Raw genomic sequence first — 22,396 nt, forward strand, 5'->3', positions numbered from 1 at the left:
GAGTGGTTATGGGTGATCAGGCTGGTAGGCAGAAGCAGTTAGGGGCAATCAGGAAGGCAGGGAGCCAGCAGTCCTAGATTGTGAGAGGGATGTCCAACTGCCAGTTTTGGCCTGCCTGTTTAGGGCAGTCGGACATCCCTCAAGAGGTCCCAGATTGAAGAGGATGCAGGCTGGGCTGTGGGACACCCTTCCTCCCCCCATGCACGAATTTCATGCACCAGGCCTTTAGTCCTATATATAATAATAAAGAGTTAGTATGCTAATTAGACCTCATGGCAGAACAACTTTCCAGAACAACCAGTGGGTGGGGCCACAAGGCAGCTGGGGCTGTGAAGGCCAAGCCCCTTGCACAAATTTCATGCATCAGGTCCCTAGTATATTTGATAATGATGAATCCTACAGAGAAAAATAAGGCTGGAAATAGGCAATAGTGGATTGCAGTATTAAATTAAGTAGTCAGGATAGGCCCTGCTGAGGTTAACTTTTATCTGGGTTTTTTTTCTTTTAATGTCTAATAAAAAAATCTTCACAGTCAGCTCCTTAGGTCATGGACCATGTCTATTTTGCTCATTGTTATAAACTTAGCACCTAGCTCATGCTTGGTATTTAACATGCCTTTAGTCTGTGGATTGCAAAGTAAGGCCTCAGGCCTCTGACAGAGCACTAATTATCTGATATTCAACATATCAATAGAGAGCAAGTTCAACAGCTTAAGAATTTTACATTATATATAATTGACTTGTTACTTAAAGTTGTGTAGAAATCCTATTTTGGTAAATTATGTTTTCTATATTTTAAACGATAGTCCCACTAGTAAAACAACACTTCTTAATTTATCAGTTTCCTAAGTTTGGATTTTCTTTTCTCCCCATCCCTGTTTTATTGATATATAATTAACATAAGACAATATGCAAGTTTAAGGTGTACAACATGTTGATTTGATACATTTATATGTTGTAAAATGATTACCACCACAGCTTACCTAACACCTCTATCATAAATCTGGATTTTCTTATATCAGATTTCTTAAAGTAGTAAAGTTGATTATCTTAAGGGCTCATACCTCTTCTCTTAATAAAATCATACTTTTTTGTTTTGTTAATCCTCCCCAGAAGATATTTTTTTCTTTGATTTTTTTAGAGAGAGTGGGAGGGAGAGGGGGAGAAAACGAGAAAGAGAGGGAGAGAGAAAGAAAGAAACACTGATGTGAAAAAGACACATCAATTGGTTGCCTCCCACATACACCTGGACCGGGCCAGGGATCAAACCTGCAAAGCAAATATGTGCCCTTGACCAGAATCAAACCTGTGACCCTTCGGGACTAGGGGCCTTCACTCTAAGCACTGAACCACATTGGCCATACTTTTACTTTAAGACACCTAAACACACACTTACCCTGTGATGCCAGATGTAACATAGTCTTTCCCCAAGTAGTTATAACCATGGCGAACGAGGTCTTCACACACATCCTTCACTTTACTGCCTCCAAAGGCAGTGCCGTAGTGAAATCTGCCATCTAACACGCCTGCCTTGCCCGCCAACAGCTCAATTAACTTTCCCACCTGTGGGATTGAGCAAATTAAGTGAGTACCTTCCTGAGGTATAGAAATCCTGTCTGTTTATTTAGCTCTGGCCTATTTCCCTAAAGAATTATGGAACTACTACTATTAATAAGAGTGATAAATTAATAGTAAATATTTACCTCTTACTGTGTGACTGACTGTTGGAAAAGCTTGCCATGTGTGATTTAAGTTTATGTCCCCAAACTGCTAGGAGATAGGTACTATTATTTCCCTGACTTTACCTATGAGGAGACTGAAGTACACAGAGGTTAAGCAACTTTCCCAATTCATATAGCCAGTAAGTGCTGGAGCCAGGATTATAAAACAGTAACCATAGAAAGGAAGATGCATTAGGTTCAATACAAAGGGCTCTTTTTTTCAGAGGGGTAAGTTTGCCACCCAGAAGACTGCTCTCAAGTAAGGGAAAACCTTTCCACATTTGCTCTGTAGAGGACAGTAGTCCAGCATTGTTAAGAGCTGAGAACCTAGTTATTTGATTAGGGGTCAAAGGGCCCTTTCTAAGTATCAGTTTCAGGGTCTCATCACATCCACTAACTGCAAACCAACTGCCAGCTTTCTTCCTTAAGAGCAGTGCCTCTGAAAGCCATCCCCACCGTCATTCGTGATGGGAAGCCGTGAGGGTTCATTATGATGTCCGGGCAGATGCCAGAGTCACAAAACGGCATGTCTTCTTGAGGGACGATCAAACCGCAGACACCTAGGGAGAGAAGATTTCATGCAACGTAAGCAAACTGGCAGAAAGGAAGAATACAGTAGTTAATTGGGATCTCCCTGCCACTATCTCTATTTTCACTACACTCAAACCTGCCCCATGGTCTCTATCAAGAGTAACAAAAGCAATTTCCAATAATCCCGCTAGATGGATAGTTCAAAAATGGCTCTCCTTGCAGAAGGACAGTGCAGCCCGTGGCCTGGCCTATTGACGTGACACTCAGTGCTGCTGCCAGGCAGCTTGCCCAATCTCTTGTGCCACCGAGATGGCAGAGCAGCAACTTCACTGGGTCCTCGCCCTGTCAACGCCTCTGAAACTTCAATTCAGCAGCAATTTCACTCCTTGTCAGCTTGTCCATGATCTGCTACACAATGCACTCAAATCACAGGAATGCAACTTCTCTGACCACCAAACCCAGAACTGACTGAATGAGGGAGGTGTTTAAATTATGGTTTTAAAAACCCGTGACAAGAAGTACTCGTGTGTGGCCGACGTGCTAATGGGACTATCTATTGGCTGCAGAGTGCTGGCTGGTTGGCCAATTTTGCCAGGCTTCTCTGGCGAAGTCTAAACTGCCCTAAGGAATTTTAATTCCTATAGCTTATAACACATTACAAAAGTGATCTTTGATTGAAGTTGTAAAGTTGAACAATAAAATTATTCTTGGAAGAAAACACTAAAATTATAAATATATTCTAAAAATGAAAATAGAACAGAACAAAAATCTACCAACTCTGCACACCACTAATAGTCTCTTAAATTACTGTACTTTATTACTCCTTTAACAGTATTCTAACTTGTAGGAAATTTTGTTGATTAAAAACTTGGTAATTCCTCCTAGATCCTTTTCTTGGTAGGAGGAATTCTATATAATAAAAGGCTAATATGCAAATTGTCCCCTCAACTGGGAGTTTGACCAGGAGTTCTACCAGGGGGCGGGGCTGGCCAACCAACTGCCTGCATACCCTCGGCCCTGATCAGGGAGGCTGGCCAGACCCCAACTGTGCACGTATTCGTGCACCGGGCCTCTAGTAGGAGTATAATTTAGATTGTTAACCACAATCTATATAATTTAGAATTGAAAAACTAGTATACAATGGTATTGGACCTAAAAAATGCTCATATATTTAGTAAAATAAAATTCCTTTTTCTGTGTATATAAATTATCTGTACCTATTGAAAAGAAATTGCTCTCAAAGAAACTTTTCATTGCTCAGTTTGATTTCTACATACATACTTACACTATTTTAAAATAAAAGTTTGGGGATGTTCAAAGAAAAAGAATGCCATTTGCGTATTTAATATTGGTTATTGATATTTTGATTTCTAGTGGCTGCCAACAATATGGCAATTAGGTTTGTGCAGTTGAATTCCACTGTACGTAGGTAGTTTAACTGGCTTTTTGGTTGAAATTACATTGTTTATTATAAAGAAAGCATGCTTTCCTACATGAAGAACAGAAACAGATTCAGTTCCCTTTATTTCAAATTCAGCTAAAACATGCTAGAATTTAAATTAAGCACAGTGTGTGACCCTTATCTCTTCCCTCCGTAAATCCATCTTGTCCACACTGAAATTATCTGACAAACTGAAAATCCACTCTGAGAGAGATGAAATTGTAAATCTAGGTGCACAGATAGCAACACCGTTTGGCAGGGAACAAAATGTTACAAACAGCCAATCTTCAAGAGGCCAGTGGTGGGATGTGGTTGGGTGAGAATGTCACTTTGGGCTGCTGTGGAGATGGACAGTATGGCTACATCCCTTAAAAACAAACCAAAGGAAAACTTCAGCACCCTTTCAGCAGTATTTCACAGGGGGACGGATGCCTGCGGCTGCTAAGGAGGAAGCTAAGCTGCTTGTTCACCTCCAATAAGAGAAGGTGGAGTGAGGGGCAGGAGGTACCAAACCCAGGGAGGAAGCAGGGCGTACTTATACTGGAGGCGGGTAAGGAGAGGGATATTTGCATTTTGCATTTTCAATTTTAGCCAACAGATTAATTCCAGCAAATGTAACTTTAAAATGAAAGCAATGCTCTTTCCCCTAAAATCCGAATCTCTAATACCTCTGCTTGAAATCTAATTAATATTTAGCATAGAACTTCCTCTTGGGAAAGTTATTTTCTAACTAGCACTTTCCTGACATTGCACTTAAAACTACATATAAGTAGCTTTCAGATTTTTTTCATTCCATTAGAGCAGAGGTCGGCAAACTCATTAGTCAACAGAGCCAAATATCAACAGTACAACGACTGAGATTTCTTTTGAGAGCCAAATTTTTTAAAACTTAAACGTCTTCTTTTTCAAAATAGACTCGCCCAGGCCAAAGAGCCACATATGGCTCTCGAGCCGCAGTTTGCCGACCATAGCATTAGAGGTACGGCATTGGCCACATTTGAATCAAGGGCACCTGTAAGCCAAAAAATTAAATCTAAGCTAACTTAAAATTACTTTAGGCTCTGAATCCCTTTTATATGCCAAGATGGTTCCCATAGCAGACAGCCCTGTGTTGTTTGTTTTGTGTGAAAGTGAATGATAAAAGATCCATGAAATCGACGCAGAAAGCCAGAACAGCAGAAAGAACTGAGGGCTCTCCATCACTGCGGCTTCTACCCTCTGCTGACTTGCAGAACAATGGGAGCTACACATCCAACTGCAGATCTAACACAGCTGTGCATTTCATTAGATGAAGAGCACTAGTGACACAAGTAAATAATTAACTTATTCTGGTCCGCTGGCTGTGCTTATGAGACCAGTCATAGCTGACAGATTTTAATACAAGTTAACACAAAGAAAACATAATGAGCTTAGAAGTTAAAACAAAATATTTAGACAGAATTTGATGATCTCAAATCTCAAATTAGACGGATGACTGTTAAAAGTTCGCATTTTACTGAATTCATTAGGGGAGAAGAGAATTAGTTCTCAATCTCAGAACCAGACCTTTTTTTTTTTTTTTTTTTTTTTTTTTTTTAAGAAATGGTATTTTTCTGTTTCAGAATTATTCAAATCCTTAGTCATCGCAGGAAGCTTTCTTTTATTTTCAAATAAAAAAATCCCAGGGATAGAGCATAAAATCTCTTTCTATAAATAAACTCTTTAAAGTAATAGTCACTTTTCTTTAAATGCTGGTTTAAAAATGTAAATGATATGCATCACTCCCTGGGTCCTTGAAAAGATGATGGACTACAAATAAACCATATCTAATGGAAGCTGTTGTAGAACAATTACTGATTCATACCTTAAATGCTTACACAGCATTTCAGATTTTAAAATAAAATTTCATCCCCTGGCCCAGGCCTGTGTCTCAACCCCATTGTATATAGCACAACCTCCTGGCAATGAAATGCAAATACACCAGTGTAACAGGCCCCAAAACATTTAGTGCACTTAAAGGGGCCACTGGGAATTAGACCATAGACTATGCTACAGAATTTTAACAAGTGAAAATAAATAATAAGGAAAAACTGGCACACAAAAAGAGCAGAAAGGTTCTACAAAGACCCAGTCATAATGAAATTATTCTATCACCATCTATCTTATTTTCAAGTTGTAAAGGTGAGAATTTAGGGAGTCGAAAGAAACTACAAATCTGACCGCCAAGCCACTCAGGAAAGACAAATCTGGGGATTCACGGTCACAGTTCCCTCAGCGTCATGACCCAGACACTAGAGGCGCTTACACTACTTTGTTATTTCTATTTTCATGGCCTACCAGAACAATATATAAATCATTTAAAGAATAGGTTTACCCAGCAAAAACAAAAACAAAAAACCAAAACCCTTAATCTGATGAATCATTCTTAGGAAGTGTTTCCAATTATAAACAGCAACTGACTTGTTCAAAAGTCTTTTTTTTAAATTAGTTTTAGTGTAATGGTCCTATCACAATTCAATTAGAAATAAAGGAGGTCAGGATATAATAAAAATGGTAAGGAAAAACTAAAGCATTCTCATACCGTATCAAGAAAGGAAAGCAACTTAATAACAGAAAACAACTTAATAACATCGCTGATTCCAGAGATGTTCTGATGGGATTTCAATGTTTTAGCAACATACTAGCAAATGGCTCTCTACTTTGTCGACAGCCAGGTCTCATTTTAATATCACACTGTTTCACTTTTTAACTTAAAAATGTTTTTCCTTTAGCAAGTCTACCTTCCAGAACCACTTTGGGATTGAATGTACCATCTAAGGTTGATATATGTTTTTACTCTTCCTTTTTTTGAGCAAGGAAAGAGAGACTAATTTCCCTCAATTACCAAGCATATGCTATGTGACAAGGGCTGTGATGGAGGTGGGGACATATGAAGAGGCTCAGGGATACGACGCCACTTAAGAGGAGTCCTGCACAGATTTATCTGACCGAATATGGAAAATTAAAACGTTTATGCAATTCAGCTTGCCACATTCTAATGCTCTGCTTTCTTCAAGTACCTGTTAGACAAGGCTATTTATTCTGCCCAGTTTGACACTTTGCATGAAATGAAGGGTGAAATGATGCTGAGATTTCTCTCTGTCTGTCATAGAGCAGGAAGAGAACTGATATTCGGTAAAGGAGTGATCACTGTGCAATGCCTGGTCTTAATGAGGTTCATAAATGTGTGTGTGTGTGTGTATGGGGGTGTAATCTGTAAAGGACTCATCAACTCCTGGACTCTCAGATCTATGTAGGGCAAGAGATCAAGGAATCCGGGTGACCTTTATTTGACTCTGCTGTTCCACTGACATTGTGTTTCCTGAGGATGGGGGGTATAGGGGGGGTGGGAGGGGGCACCACTTTCTAGCAAGCCTTAGTTGTTTGGTCTTTGTAATGGGGATAATTAGCACCTATCTCATGAGGCAATTGTGTCAAAAGCACAGATGAGAGGTACTAATGTCTGAGAGGTACTTTGAGGTCCTTAGAGAAAGGCAGCATCTAAATCCAAGGAATTATTATTATATAAGAAACTTAATTATCCTCAGCAGGAAGCAAACCAGCAATAATGAATGGAAGAATCAAGTGCAGTTGCACTAACTTTGGCTGAAGAGCTGAAAAGGAGCTCACTCCGGCTGGGCTGTGCAGACCATTTCACACGATTGGGACAGTGTCTCCTAATAACTTAAGAACTTCACAGGGCTTGGGCTGAGGATTTCCAGTGCGGAGCAGTTTACTGCTGATGAATATAGTGGTAAATGGAGCCAAAGAAGCAGCAGGAATGCTTTCAAGTTTGACTGTTCGTATTAAGCAAAAAAAAAAAAAAAAAAAAAAAAAAAAAGTTTTTGCTTTGAATAAGCTCATCTCCATAAGCCTTTATATATTCAGAAATGTAAATCTCTAAATCAAAACGTGAAAGCTAACACAGGTGGTTACTCCCTTTCTTCCTTCCCCCCTTCCCTTTCCAGTGATTGAATTAACCTTCTTTTCTTTCTCTCACCACCACCTTAAATAATCCCAAGGGGGAGGGAAGGAGACAAAAACTGTTGAATCATATTAGCTTTGTTCTGCTGTTGAATCACTTCCAGATCTATCACATCACTTGCCACTAGCCCGGTTGACATAATTTTAATTCGGCTCTCCCTCACATGTTAACAGATAAATAATGCATAAGAAAACTTGATTAGCTTTCTTATTAAAACATCACTCTAAATGAGAGGAGGCGCTAGAAGACAATACAGTTTTTACATGGCTTTCCCATGAGCAGTTGAATGGTTGATGTGATAAATTTGCATAGTCTGAAGCACACAAAGGGCTGATTAATTGAAACCCTTACAATGCTTCTGGAAGCAGCTATTGTAAAACAATAACCATAGGAACTTTACAAAACACACACGGCTGAATGTGTCAAGAGCTTAATAAAATGTGTTGGGGCTACACTATTTGGAAACAGAACTGGAGATTTTTATTCTGGGCCATAAAACACTAACCACCCTAATTTCAAAGCTTTAGTTGGATATTTACTGAAAGGTCAGAGGGTTACTGGCTAGCTACTGAAGACCAAAACTTGTTGTTAAAATAGTAAATTAAATAAAATCTCCTCACAAAAAAAGGTGTCTATATGGACAAAATAATCCTGATTTCGAACATTTAAGCAACAGCTGCCATAATTTCTTTTTGGACCCAAACTCTGAGGGATCATTTGGCAACCCACACCTTATCTTGGGGCTCACGCTATTAGCTCCTTTGGCCCCTTCTCCCCTCCCACTTGGAATCTTTCATTCAAGCAGGATCAAGCAAAGTAGGGAGCCAAAGATATCCCACTATGAAGCTTCAGTCTAGCAGAGAGGATTTTAGGCAGTCTCAAGTGCTACATGAGTACAAGGTGTTATTATTATTATTATTATTACTTTAAATCAGAGTCTTTTCATTCTGTTTTAGAAACATAATCTAGAAAAAGGAAATACGTAAAGGTGTGGAAAAAGCAAAATTTTTACCCAAACCTTAACAAATAAACTTTCCTCTCGGCTTTCTGCCATACATAAATTAAAATTTTCCTATTTTCCACAGGCTCTTCCTACCTAGTATATAAAATTCTTTAATCAAATTCTTAATAAATTAATTCCCCAGGCTGTTGAATCACTTTTTAAATGCAAAGTGAAAGCATGTGACCTTATATGAAAATTCTGTTTAACAACAGAGGGTCAAAGATGAATCTTCCAAACATTTTTAGCCATAAATGCATAATCCTTATGCACCAAAGATACACAGGATCATCCCATTAAAAAAGTCTTTTGATACGACTGTATTTCTACTTTAAAACAAAGGGTGACTTTCCTCTATTTGAAAGAGCTATCTGAGGATTGAGGGGGAGATCCTGAGGAGTTGTGCCATTATCTCAGATTTGCAGTTATTAAAAAACTTCTGTTTGCCAGGACACTCTTGCTCAAATACAGTTCTTCCTCTCCTTAAGAATACTGTTTGGCATTGCTGCCCAATTCTGTGATCTACAGGACCTTTGTTGAGGTGCTAATCCTTTTTCACATGAGAGACTGAGAAATGTTCTTTCAGGGAAGTGATATATTGCTTTCCCCCCACATCAAAGGAATCCACAGTTTCCTCCCTCGTTGTGAATAGCAGCAAAAGTAAGAGGAAAATATAATAATTTGGTTTGCCTGAGCATAGAAGTTAAACTTGGGAATTTCTTAGGCTGACAGATAATTTTTGTTAAAGAATTAAAAAAGCAAAAGAGCTGGAAATCTGCTCACCCTAATAAGTGAACTAAGCATCAGGAAAAGCAAGGCCCAAGATAAACATGTCTGCTTCTGATGAGTTTCCTTCGCACAGAACTTATACCAAAGAGGCTTACATAAGTTATTTTGATTTTAATAAATAGTCAAGTTCCAAACATGACTCCAATACACAATATATGTGGATGTCTCTTCCTATCTTTAACTGTTTCTGTAAAGGAATCAAGAAAGAATATAAAGAGAAAACATGAAGAACATTCCAAACCCACACTCTACTCTATTTCCCTCTATGGAGCATCATTATGCATCTCTCATATAAGTCTGGCCTCAAGGTATCCAGAAGTCCAGAACATTTGGAAAGGAGATTACGACTTCAGGGTTTTACTATTTATTTGCAACTGAAATTAAAACAAAACTAAAAAACCTTCCTTCCCTTGTAAACAAATTCACAACTTTGGTGCACAGAAGATTATTACTAAACTAGGGGTCTGGTGCATGAAATTCGTACACAAGTGGGGTCCCTAGGCCTGTCCTGCAATCAGGGCCTATCAGGGCCTGGCAGCTGTCGGCTGAGACCTGGGGACCTGCTGTTTGGTGGGGGAGTTGGGGGGAGGGACCGAGGAAGATTGGCTGGCCGTGAGAGGCTGGCCATGAGTGCACACTGCCCCCTGGTGGTCAGTATGTGTCATAGCAATTGGTTGACTAGTTCAATATTAATAGTTGTTTAAGCTTTTATATACTAGTATATAGATAATCACATCTTCCTCAGTAGTTTGCATTCCACAAAAGGATGAACTGTTGAAAGATTCTTATCAAAGACCCAGCTCTTTTTGGGGGGGGGGGGGGGGAATTCACTGTGCATTTATTGACGAGGTATATGTGCTCGCTTCGGCAGGAAATATACTAAAACATTGATGAGATACATAATGGACTTCTAAAGACCCAAAGAGGACTGTACTTGATTAAACTTTGAATTTCTCATTAGAAAACTACACTGGAATTTCATTATCTAGAAGGTGTGCTGTGAGTGAGCCCTGACTGCTTCTCAAGCTGGAGTAGTCTTTATGTTATTTGGGACCCCTCTTCTTTATGAAACACTTTCTCCTTCCTGCATGCTTGGCTTTCTACTTAGTCATCCTCCATTCTTGAGGTCCTAGACGGCAACACTACTTACTGGGTCACATTTTTAACAGCTACTGATCAAACACTTTCACTTCAATGAGACTTCTCTGATCAATTACACCCAATCTTTGCTTATGGCACAGCACTGAAACTGATCCCCAAATAATAAGTACTAATTCTCTTGCTCCAGTTCATCCACTCATTCTGTCCTCTTCAATCTTTCTCAACTCTTTTATAACATAAACCACTCCAGTTTAGTCTCCTCTTCACATCTGTTTCATTTAGCTACTGATTATCCTACCACCTTTAAAGTGGTCAGGCTAGACACTCATGTTCTGTGACATTAAATCAAGACTTCTCTGATTATTAGAGAGGATATTTTAAGAGGCATTACGTGCAGAAATTCAATCTATACACTATGCATAGACCAAAAGAATCTCTAACAACAGCTCTCTCAAAGTCAAATTTTAACAAAAGATAAAAATTGCTGGCATTTTAAAAGAATATCAAGCTTTGCTCTTGTCCAAATAATATGTCAAGTAAAACTGAGCCTGTTAATAAGGTTATAATGACCCCAGAATGACTTAGGGGTGCATCTCAGAAAGTGTCAAAATCAAGAGAGAAGAAGAAACAGAGAATTTCATTGTCACTGGTAAGCAGCAGAAAAAGCTAGAATCTCAAAATACCTTAAAAAAAAACCCCAAAACCCTCAAAAGTATTAAGAGTTAGCATCTTAGAAAATTGTACAAAGCAAGGTGTCAAATTTATACTTATAATGGAACAACTCTTATAAAAAACTGATAGGGTAAAATAATTCTGCATCTGTCAACTCAACTAAAATGCTTTTGATGAAATAGTATCTTAGTCTGAAAAACTTACATTGATGGAATGACAACTAAGGCTGGATTGATTTGACCAAACAAACTGCAATATTGGATATGCTTGCTAGGCAAATAAACAGTTAAAATCAGTAAGAATATTATAATATTACCAATTTTTAAAAAAAGATATCCCACTAGCAATTTATAAGCAAAAGTGAGGGTAAGATTCAAGGTTGAAAAGAGTAGAATGAGTAACAGCCACTGTTAATGATCTTGCTATCCTTTCTTTACCATTAAATATGTATGTGTCAGGCACAATGCTCACTGCTTAATAATCAGAATAGTAGTTTAAGAGCATGGATTCTGGAGCCAGTCTGCCAGGGTTCAAAAACTAGTTCTGCCAACAAACTGGGGACTTTGGGCAAGCTGCTAATCTTTCTGTGCCTCCGTTTCCTCATCTATAAAATGAGGATAACAACAGTCCCTACCTCCTAGTACTGTGTGAGAAGTGAGTGCTGGAAACACAGTCACGCACACAGTACTACAATAGTGTTAGTTGCTGCTAATGCTGAAATTAGAAAGCAGTAGACAAAGCCAAAATTCAAACCCTAGGACACACTTTCTCTCTCTTAAACAATATATACATTGACTAAAAGAGACCATAATAATAGTGAGTTCATTAATAGTGACACAATGCTTTGGATTTCGAAGATAAAAGAACAAAACCACAAATGGATGAAAACCCAACAGTAACCATCAATGAAAAGAGTGAGGCCTGCCGGTGGGATCATATGGAGAAACACCATCTAGGAGGGGGAACACTGTGCAGTGGACAAAGCACTGCACTGGAGGTGGGAGACCTGGGTTCTTACACCACCTCAGCAACCGACTAATCGGGAGCCCCTGACTGGCCACTTAACATGCAGGATAGGGTCTCAACTGCCTTATCTGTTACATAAAGGGGAAGATAACTCTAAGGTATCGTCTAGTGCTGACACCCTATAATATTATGACCCAACAGAACACATAGTAGTTTAAATATGTACCTTTCATTAAAAAATAGGTATTCCTATTGGTTTTTTGAACAGCTACCTATATTTTAATAGGTACGTCATCTAAATGTATTTATAGTTATAACTTTGGTCATGAAGTTGCAGGAGAATGAAAGAAATAGCACAGAGAAGCAATTCTACAGTATATTTTAAAATGCATTTAAAATATAAACAGATTAATTTGAGAAATAAAACAAGAATAATTTTGATGGCAATGTAATAATTTTTCAAACATACTAAATTTTTTAATAGGGGAAAGATATCAAAATATTTTAGTATATTCAGTTTTATAATATACTAAAGCTGAGAAATGAAGCAATTTACCTTTTTGCCCATGACGACTGCTGAATTTGTCTCCAATTTCTGGACGCCTTGTCTGTCTCAGAAGCATTTTGATTAGAAAAGCATCTTCGGCATTTGAAGATATCATCACTTTTTCAATATATGAATCCGTTGCCCCTTTGTAGCTAGAGGAAATCAACAAAACAGAGTTCCAAACTGCCAAACCTATCATCCCCAGATCACAGATTTTTTTAATACCTACCCCAGAATATTCTGACATTCCCATTTGGGCTCTTTACTTTCCTTTTTAGTATTAACTCAATTATAATTTCCCATTTCTAGTCCTAGATTAAAATGGCTTAACATTTACTAAGCATTTATTATGAGGAAGACATAATGCAACTTAATCTTCACAACACATATTATTTACATATTGTTAATCCCCTATTACAGACAAGGAAAACTAATGCTTAGATGCCCCAAACATATGAAGTGGACTTGGGATTTGAGCTGATGCCTGTCAGACTTGACTCCAAGTTCTTAACCACTTTTACTGACTAAGCTTTCCCAGGAACTTTTTCACATACTTTGCCTCTTCTCTTACCTGTTTTTCATACAATAAAAATTAAGAGCCTACTCTGTCAGACCCTTTTAGACTGTGAACATACAAAGATTAAATAGACATGGCTACTGCCCGAAGGAACTCACAATACAACAAAGGATGAGAAAAAGGCAAATACAGTGAAGATGCCAGGAAAGACATAAGGGAGACAACAGTCCATCCTGTTAGGGGTTGGATATGGCAGTAGTGATGGGGAGGGGCAGGCTGTCAAGGACTGCTCCATGAGGAGGTGACCCTGAGGCTGAGACTTCACCAGTTAAAGGGCATTCAGGTAGGGGGAGCAATGGGAGCAAGTGCTGCAGGCCGGCAGCAGGATGATATGTTATGGAGAATGAGACAATTCACTAGAAATATGGGGCCCGGCGTGCAAAGGGGTAAGGCTAGAGAGGTATGCTGAGGATCACGGTCAGGCCTTTTCGTATTATTATTTTGTTTGGCCTTTATCCAGCAGGCAACATTGTCACTGGGAGTTGTACTCAATCTACTCAAGTTTTATTCTATTTATCCAAGAGAATCCCATGACCCGATAAGTAACTTAGAAAAAGGAATCACTCTGGCAGTACCACAGAGAGAGCCTAGGAGATGGGGAGGGTGCAGAGCTGGAGCAGATGTGCAGTTACGGTTAACTAGGAGTCCGCAGGAGAGGAGGACTAGAACTCAGATGGCAAGCGCTGTCATCCAGAGGATGAGGGGGAACTAAGGAGACTGAGCCTATACATTTTGCTGAACCTCCAGGCTTTAGGCTTTGTGTGGCAGGCAAAGGAAGAGTCAGGTTTGTGTTGCAGGTGACTGGCTGGATGGTGGTGCCACTCATCAAGAGAGGGACCCTGGAGGAGCCTGTTTGGGGTGGAGAGGATGGTTTTGGTCTGGATATGGGACCCTGTAAAGCTGTGCAAGTATGGAGCTGAAACCAGGCAGGTGTCTATCTGAAGTCATCGGCAAAGGGAGAGTGAATGGAGCACTGTGAGGGTGAATCTTTCTGTGTCTTTCCAAGGCACAATCAGTACATACGTGATGGGCACATCTTTGTACTGTGGTTGCTGCGGCACATTGCTTCCTTCCAAGGGGATCTGAGTTACTGTGGGCATGGATTTATTTACGAGCACTTGTTTGTTTTCTACTTTCTCACCTAAGAAACAACGGTTAGACAAATCATTACCATCTATGTGATTTGCAAAGATTACTGGGGCATAAAACAATGCGATTAGACTTGGTCCATGAAGTCTAGACATGGGGAAAAAATGAGTTCATATAGTGGGAACCAAAGTTCAACAGGGCTCGCTTGTATTGATAATTCTGTACAATTAAAAACAAATCATAGATTCAGATTACAGTGTACTTAAAATTAAGCGACTGATTTAGGAACCACATTACAAGAGAAATGTAGCAGTTTTAGATCTCCTAGGTCGTCAGAACAGATTTGGATCATTTGTTTTTATTAATAGTTATTTCAACCAGTAATAAGTCACTGCCAACTTAACTTGGGCAAAGGAAATAAAAAGATTTGATTTTCCTGCTGTTGTCACCTTTGTTTTGCATGTTTGGTAAGCTCCAAAATCATAGTACTGGCACAGCACTTATTTCCCAGAACTGAGTGAAGAGAGGAAAATTCTCCAAGAAGGGGAAGCCATGCACCATGTGGCTCAGGGCACCAAAGTGGATGCAATACTCATCATCATGGCAAGGTGAGGCAGATTTCCCTCCTAAGAACCTCCTCCACCCAGCCCTTCCTTCCACATCACCACAGTCCTGTCGTCTGGTCCTCTGTGAGAGCTCTCAGTTGGTCCTCCTTTATTTTGGCTCCCCTTCTACTCTTTTCTCCCCGTGGTAGTCAGGATGATCATTTCATAATGAAAATACTAACATGGTTACAATGCTTTGCATATGGCCCCTGCACCCACCTCATTTCCTTCTCCCTATAAGACTCATGTTCACCATGCTTCCCTATACTCTCTTTGTTGTAGTTACACTGGCCTTCTTTCAGATCCTTTAACTATCAAGCTACAGGACACTTGCACAAGCCCTTCCCACTGCTTAGAACACACTCTCCCTCTTCATTGGTTGACTCCACTTATCCTTGATTTCACCTCCCTTCAGAAGGAAGGCTACCCCAATATTACTGAGTCAAATACTTTTGCTGTAAAATGGCTTCAGATCGGGTCTAGTAATAATTAATGTCGTTTTAAAACATTCGTTTAAAATCTTGTTTGGCGTTGACTTGTATTGACATAACCTTCAAACATGTGGTATCTACAGAACGTGTGAAGTGCAATTAACAAGTTTTGCTTGAAAAAGTTTGTGTTTGGTTTGGTTTTTGTTGCAAAACTAGGGCTAAGAAGATGGCGGATGAAGAGCATATTCGGCACTGCATGCTTTACGAGTTCCAATTAGGAAGAAAAGCAAGTGAGGCTGCAAAAAACATCTGCAGTGCTCTTGGTCAAGATGCAGTTAGCGCCAGAAAATGCCAGCGTTGGTTTGAGAAATTTGGCGAGGGAAATTTTTCGTTAGATGACAAGAGTGGTCGAGGCCGTGTGTCCAATTTTGATCAAGAAGCACTTCAAGCTCTTTTGGTGCAAAATCCTCAAATTACCCAACAAGAGCTTGCGACAACTTTAAATTGTTCACAAAAAACAATTTCCAATCAATTGCGTGCACTTTGCAAAGTCCAAAAGTTTGGAAAATGGGTTCCTCATGAGTTGACAGACAACAAAGAGTCACAATTTGCAGTTCGCTCCTCTCTCGTCAAAACTGTTTGCCGTTTTTAGAGCAAACTGTTACCGGAGATGAAGAATTGGTGCTGTATGTTAATTTGAAAAGGCGGCCTCAATGGTTGGACAAAAATGAGGCTCCGCAGCCCACGCCAAAACCTGACTTGCATGCGAAAAAAGTGATGTTGTGTGTTTGGTGGAATTTTAAAGGAATTCTTCATTATGAACTTTTACCATCTAACCAAACCATTACAAGTGCAGTGTATAGTGCCCAATTGGAAAGGTTAGCCCAAGCTTTAAGAGAAAAAGAACCCGCGCTGATTAATCGAAAGGGCGTAATTCTTCACCACGATAACGCACGACCGCATACTGCAAGAATCACTGCTGAAAAACTGCGCCAGTTGGAATGGGAAGTTCTCCCTCAACCTGCATATTCTCCTGATATTGCCCCTTCCGATTACCATTTGTTTCGTTCTTTGCAAAACTTTCTTCTTGGAAAAAAATTTAATAATGAAGAATGCCTCAAAAATGCATTGACTGAATTTTTTGCATCAAAATCACAAGAATTTTACAACAGAGGTATTAAAATGCTTCCTGAGCATTGGGCACAAGTAGTAGAAAACAACGGCAACTATATTGTTGATTAAATTTTGTTGTATTGTTTAAATAAATTCGATTTAAAAAAGTATTAGAAAACGACATTAATTATTACTAGACCTAATAGCTTCTTATATCTTTCCTTAATCTGGCTGTAATTTGACATGTTTATATGTGCTTCTTTGATCAATGTATTTCCCACATAGTCCATAAGACTCAGGTCAGGGGCTGTAGATTGTATCAACACAAAATTCATTATCCTATATAATAAAAATCTACTATGTGAAGTGTCTGGTTGTCTGGTCGTCAGTTCAACCAATCCAAGCGTAATATACTAATGATATGCAAGGCCACTCAACTGTTCGCTATGATGTGCACTGATCACCAGGGGGCAGATGCTCAATGCAGAAGCTGCCCCGTGGTGGTCAGTGCGCTCCCACAGGGGGAGCACTGCTCAGCCAAAAGCCAGGTTCAGGTGAGAGCAGTGGCCATAATGGGAGCCTCTCCTGCCTCCACAGCAGTGCTAAGGATGTCCAACTGACGGCTCAGGCCTGCTCCCTGCCATCAGTCAGATATCCCCCAAGGGCTCCTGGACTGTGTCAGTGTACAGGCTGGGCTGAGGGACCCTCCTACCCACCCAAGTACATGAATTTCATGCACCGGGCCTCTAGTAAGCTTATAATTACAATAGAGTCACACTTTTTAGAGGCATTAGATTCTAAAGTCAGTCTGTGAACTAAGTGACAAATAATGATATGCCCAGGCAGATGGTGGAACATGACCTTCTTATTTTAAATATTTCCTTAAAGTGGCTTTTCTATGATTTAAAATTATAACTAGGAAAGTAGAATTAGAATAGATTACTGCTATGTAAAATTATATGCATAAAAAGACAGAATTGAAATTCACCAAATAATGAACATACTAGTACTGGCTGAGTTAGGACAGTGGTTTCATACGTTGATTTTTTTCTATCCCATTTACCAAGTATTTTAATATATTATTAAATAACTTTAATAATTTCAAAAAGCACACATTAAATTTTTTTAAGGCTTTTACCTGGAGAACAAATACCATCTGCATCTAAAATCTCATGTCGCCAGATGGGTTTCCTTGTGGCAGCATCCAAAATCGGCCCCATCACTTTATCAAAAGTCTGATTGGTATATCGTTTCAATGTGCACTTAGCATTTTTATATACAAGGCAACGCCCAAAACCTAAAGTGAAATCAAAATGGGTATGAGAACCATCAGTAATATAAAACTGAGAAAACACAGATTTGTGTTATTCAACAACTCACCCCATTCCCATTCTACTCCCCTTCCTCCCTCCCCAAAAAACAAAACTGTTCTACATTTGGATAATCTGGGACTGGCCAAACCAAAAAACAATCTACTGATCTGAAGAACTAGCTCAGGAATTCTCTTCCTATCTACTGTCCATAAACACTGGAATTCCTACAATAATTTTCAGCATGGACTATACATATTTTACCACAGAGGAAGGTGAGAGATTCTTTTAGAGCACAGAGCCACAGAATGTGAGAAATGAAAAGGGCCTCAGAGATCACCTAGCATAACCCCTCTATCTATCGGGTGCTACAAGTGAAGTCCAAAGAAATTAAATGGTCATGGTCACCAAGCAAGTTGGTGGCAGAATTGAGACAGACCAGGTCTACTGATCATCCAGGGTTTCTACTAGAAATCATTTTGATGCATAACTTTGCTAACCTTATCTGGAAAGTTATTCTTTTTCTGATATTAGCATGTAGAGAAAGTCCCAAACAAGAACATACAAAATTAGTTTTTCTTCAAAGAGCATAGAAATTGAAAAGAAGCAATCAAATGACTTTAATGGCAGAAATAGTTCACTTCTATCCTGAAGATTAGTTTACTTTGATTATATTTTTAGATCACATTTATTTAGTGGATGAAGGAAAAGGCCCAAGACTAACTAACAATCTAAACATGAATAAAAGTAAACAAAATGAACAGAAGAACACCTTTAAGGGGACAAAAAAACTCAACCACCGAATCACACAAAAAGATTCATCAGCTATAGCACTGCAAAAAAGAGCTGTCATTCCTCCAACACTAAATATTATTTTTCCCAAGGCTTTGTGACTGATTTGTTTTTTTTCTCCCACTTTGGTTTGGTCAAGCAGATTTTATGTTATTTTTAAAAAAATGTTTTTAATTGATTGTTTTGTGTGTAATCCTCACCCAAGGACATGTTTTCATTGATTTTAGAGAGGAAGAAAGAGAGAGAAATATTCATTGGTTACCTCCTGTATGCACCCCAATTAGGGATCAAGCCCACTGGTGGGGACTTGAACCCCCAATCTTTTGTTGTACGGGATGAGGCTCCAACCAACTGAACCACCTGGCCAAGGCTGTTCCCCCTACCCCTATATAGTTATTTTAAACTGGATTTTCTCTCTAATCACTTCAGGACATACTGAGCCAAGTTGAGAGTTTACTTAAATAGGAAAACGTCTCAGGGTTAAATGCTAGGTACTGCTGATGAAATATGCGCATGGCTGTAAAATCCTTCCTTTAAAACTCTCCAGCAAAAGCAGAACACTTTCAAGAAATCTAAGAATATGAATTTAGAAAATCAGTGAAAAGTGGATTTCTAAATAATCTATCCGTGCTCTAACGTAAATTTTTAAATATGAAGGTGACTGTTCAATGAAACATCACATTTCTACAAGTGGACAACAGATGAAGACATTTGTGTATCTCTGAAAAAGGTCTTAGTCATTATGGCTCCTAGTTAATTGTGTATGGTTATAATACACCCTGCTCCAAGAGACAGCTCCTTTGGAAACATTACATGATCTTCAGTTTTTGTACAATGGCCATTAACTGCAACATGCTGGAGTGCAGTGTGAATCAGAACTGCATGAAATCAAGAAGTGTTTTCTTCTAAGGGTAAATGGACATTTTATTTACAGGTGGTAGCTTCAAAGCTAGTGGACAGTAAACTCTAATCGTTAAATTGTGCTGTGGAGTTTCTGACAGATATCACAAAGTCTTCAGATTTCCACATAAACGTTACCAGTTAATCAGAAAAGAAAACATCCAGTTTTAAAGCATGGCTGTTGTCATTTGGAGGGGAAAAAAGAGGCATAAATTAAGTGCAGCCAACATTAATGCCAAAGACACATGTCTAGGAGTACTATTATGGCTGCCTAGCAACTACAAAGAGGGAAGGGAAGGCAGAGTGGGTATGCCAGAAAGCAGAAAAAGAAATACAGATTATAAAGACACAAGTCAGACTTCAGATCAGGTGATGGCTAACAAACCATTAAGTGGTGACCTGCAAAAGCAAACTATCAAAAAACTGAGAAAGAAAATCGTAAATACTGTAAGTCAAGGTTGATATATGTGTATTTTTAAACTTTCATCATTTTGCCAACAAAAAGGTCTAACATTATGGGATTGAGATATACAATAAATAAAATAGCCTTTTACTAGGTACCTACAAATATTGCTACCACCTTACCAAATAGGTTTATTGTTAAATATATATCTAGATATATTTTAAAAAAAAACATATTTCATTTATTATAATTTCTGCTGGAAAGTAAAAAAAATTGTTACATGTTTTCTGTTGAGGAATTGCCTCAAGTCACCAATAAAGTAAAATAAGAAAGAAAAAAGACTACTGAATAATACACTTAACAAACTACCTCTATATAATGTTCATTTTTTAAAAATCAACACCACAACATAACTGCCTCTTGTTTGTATATTATAAAATTATAATCACTTGAAACTGACATTAGCATTTTGACACCAAGTGATTTTTACACTGATCATCCCTACATCTAATTCTGTACCAGGCACTTTTGGTGTCAGAGCTTGGAAACTCACTCACCTCTGTCCAAGGAGGCCTTGTTTAAAACAAGAGCATCTTCAATATCATAGCCACTGTAACTCATCACAGCAACCGTTGCATTCTGTCCAGCTGGCAGTTTCTCAAATTCTATCAACTCAATGGTTTTTGTTTTAACCATAGGCTTTTGTGGGTATGCTAGCAGATACATGAGAGTATCGATTCTGTTCCGCTGGTTATATCCAATGGTACCTTCATCGACATTGAAAAAAACAAAATGCAATATTCTATTATGTCAAATAATTAGGCAGCAATGAATACAGTGATAAACACATTAATTTCACTAATTGCAATGAAGAAAATCTTCAGGTCAAACATTTCAAAAGCAATACCCTCATAGTGGCTAACAACTTTTAAAAGCATTTTTTTCCTCATCAATATTAAAATTCTCCCACAAAGAAGAAAAACCACACTCAGGTATACTAATCTAAATAATTTTAGGCTTTAGATTTATACAGTTAATCTCAGTTGAGGAATTTAAGTCTCCATTGGTTAATTTAGCAAGTAAGTTAGCAATTCTGTATTGGGTTCTACTATATTGCAGGCGTATATGTCCAGTTGCTGGGGGAAGGTAACGGGAGAAGGACACCCTGGGCTGAGGCAAGGAGTTTATACAGGCAGACAAACATACAAAGAGACCAACAATTATGAAAGTTTTAAATGAAAAAGAAAGTAGGAGAAACAGAATAGAGAAGAGGAAAGTGAAAGCAGAGAACAGGCTTATTCATTTGCTTACCCATTCATTTATCAAGCAGTTAAACACCTACTCTGCCCAGCAGTGGAGATAAAAAGGACATGCCCTTCCCTTAAGGAATCTAAGGTCCCGCTGGTCCTTGAAAAGGTATAACTGTCAACTAAAAATGAAATTAAATCCAAGTGTTACCTGCCTCTCCCTTTTCCCTCTAGGGGTTTATGAGGGTTCACAGACTTGCGGGGGGGGGGGGGGGGGGGGGGGGAAGGGTAGCTTTCACTCTCAGGGGCCTGCTCCTACTCAGAGACCTTAGAACTGGGAAACGAATGTTTACCCTCCTGCTGAGCTTGAGTGTGGGCCCCTGAGCCTCTTTATCTCTCTGGAGTCTCTCTTCTTTTCCCCCTTGAGTAGCTAAGAAGTCGCTCTCTTGCATGTGCTTCTCCAGCGATACATCCACAACACCCATACCCCAAGATGCCTATGTGCCACTTAATGAAGTTAAGCTCTAAGGCAAGCCGACACTAAAACTCACTACTTCCTTTACCTTTTTCTCTGTCCTCATGTCATTAAATCAATGGTGATTTCAATTCAGGGATGAAAATAACCTATTCAGATGTGATGAGAGAAATGCTGAAATCTGTAGAGTACTAAAGAAACAAGCGCCTAGTATATTGCTGGGTTCACTATAGACGCTAAACAAACATCAAGTAAATGAAATTGAAGAACTGCATTTTATTCTTTACTACAGTATATGTTTGTGTTTAAATCTCTAGAAAATTTGTCAAAATTCAACTGAAATACAATAGCTAAACTGAAAACCTCATGAACCTTTTGTCCAATTTACACTATACATTGCCAATTAATTTGTTATTTCAGTGGCAACTAAGAAAAGGGACAGGATAGACTTGGGAATGGATCGCTTACTGTTTTAGAAATAAAATCACTGCTGCTCGAACCGGGGTGAAGTTCACTGGCAGTAAGTTTGTCCTTTTACATGAAATCATTTAAAATTTATGTTGAGATTTCAGTTCCAATTGTATACTTTAGCCACTGTCCTACCAGGCTGCCAAACATGTCTTCTGAACCCCGAGACAAGCATTATTATGCAGCAGGGGAGCATAACGGCTGCACCTCTAAACA

The 22,396-nt window shown here is 38.9% G+C and overlaps 1 protein-coding gene across 9 annotated transcripts in view; it reads right to left on the bottom strand.

Moving 5' to 3' along the window:
- POLR3B (RNA polymerase III subunit B) overlaps positions 1–22,396 on the bottom strand; it is a 94,221-nt gene that overhangs the window by 13,672 nt on the left and 58,153 nt on the right. For 6 of the 9 annotated variants that reach the window (XM_036454837.2, XM_036454838.2, XM_036454833.2 and 3 more), the window contains 6 exons: positions 20,548–20,757; positions 17,724–17,882; positions 14,371–14,488; positions 12,780–12,922; positions 2,177–2,280; positions 1,396–1,562 (listed from right to left, as the gene is read on the bottom strand). In XM_036454837.2, the coding sequence (XP_036310730.1) occupies positions 1,396–1,562; positions 2,177–2,280; positions 12,780–12,922; positions 14,371–14,488; positions 17,724–17,882; positions 20,548–20,757 (901 nt within the window). Of the gene's footprint in view, positions 1–1,395; positions 1,563–2,118; positions 2,315–12,779; positions 12,923–14,370; positions 14,489–17,723; positions 17,883–20,547; positions 20,758–22,396 lie in introns of those variants that run through there. The other 3 variants (XM_045587558.1, XR_004990884.2, XM_045587559.1) reach the window with 3 other exon arrangements.

This window comes from Pipistrellus kuhlii, unplaced genomic scaffold, assembly GCF_014108245.1.
Source record: "Pipistrellus kuhlii isolate mPipKuh1 unplaced genomic scaffold, mPipKuh1.p scaffold_m20_p_3, whole genome shotgun sequence".
Classification (NCBI taxonomy): Eukaryota; Metazoa; Chordata; class Mammalia; order Chiroptera; family Vespertilionidae; genus Pipistrellus; species Pipistrellus kuhlii.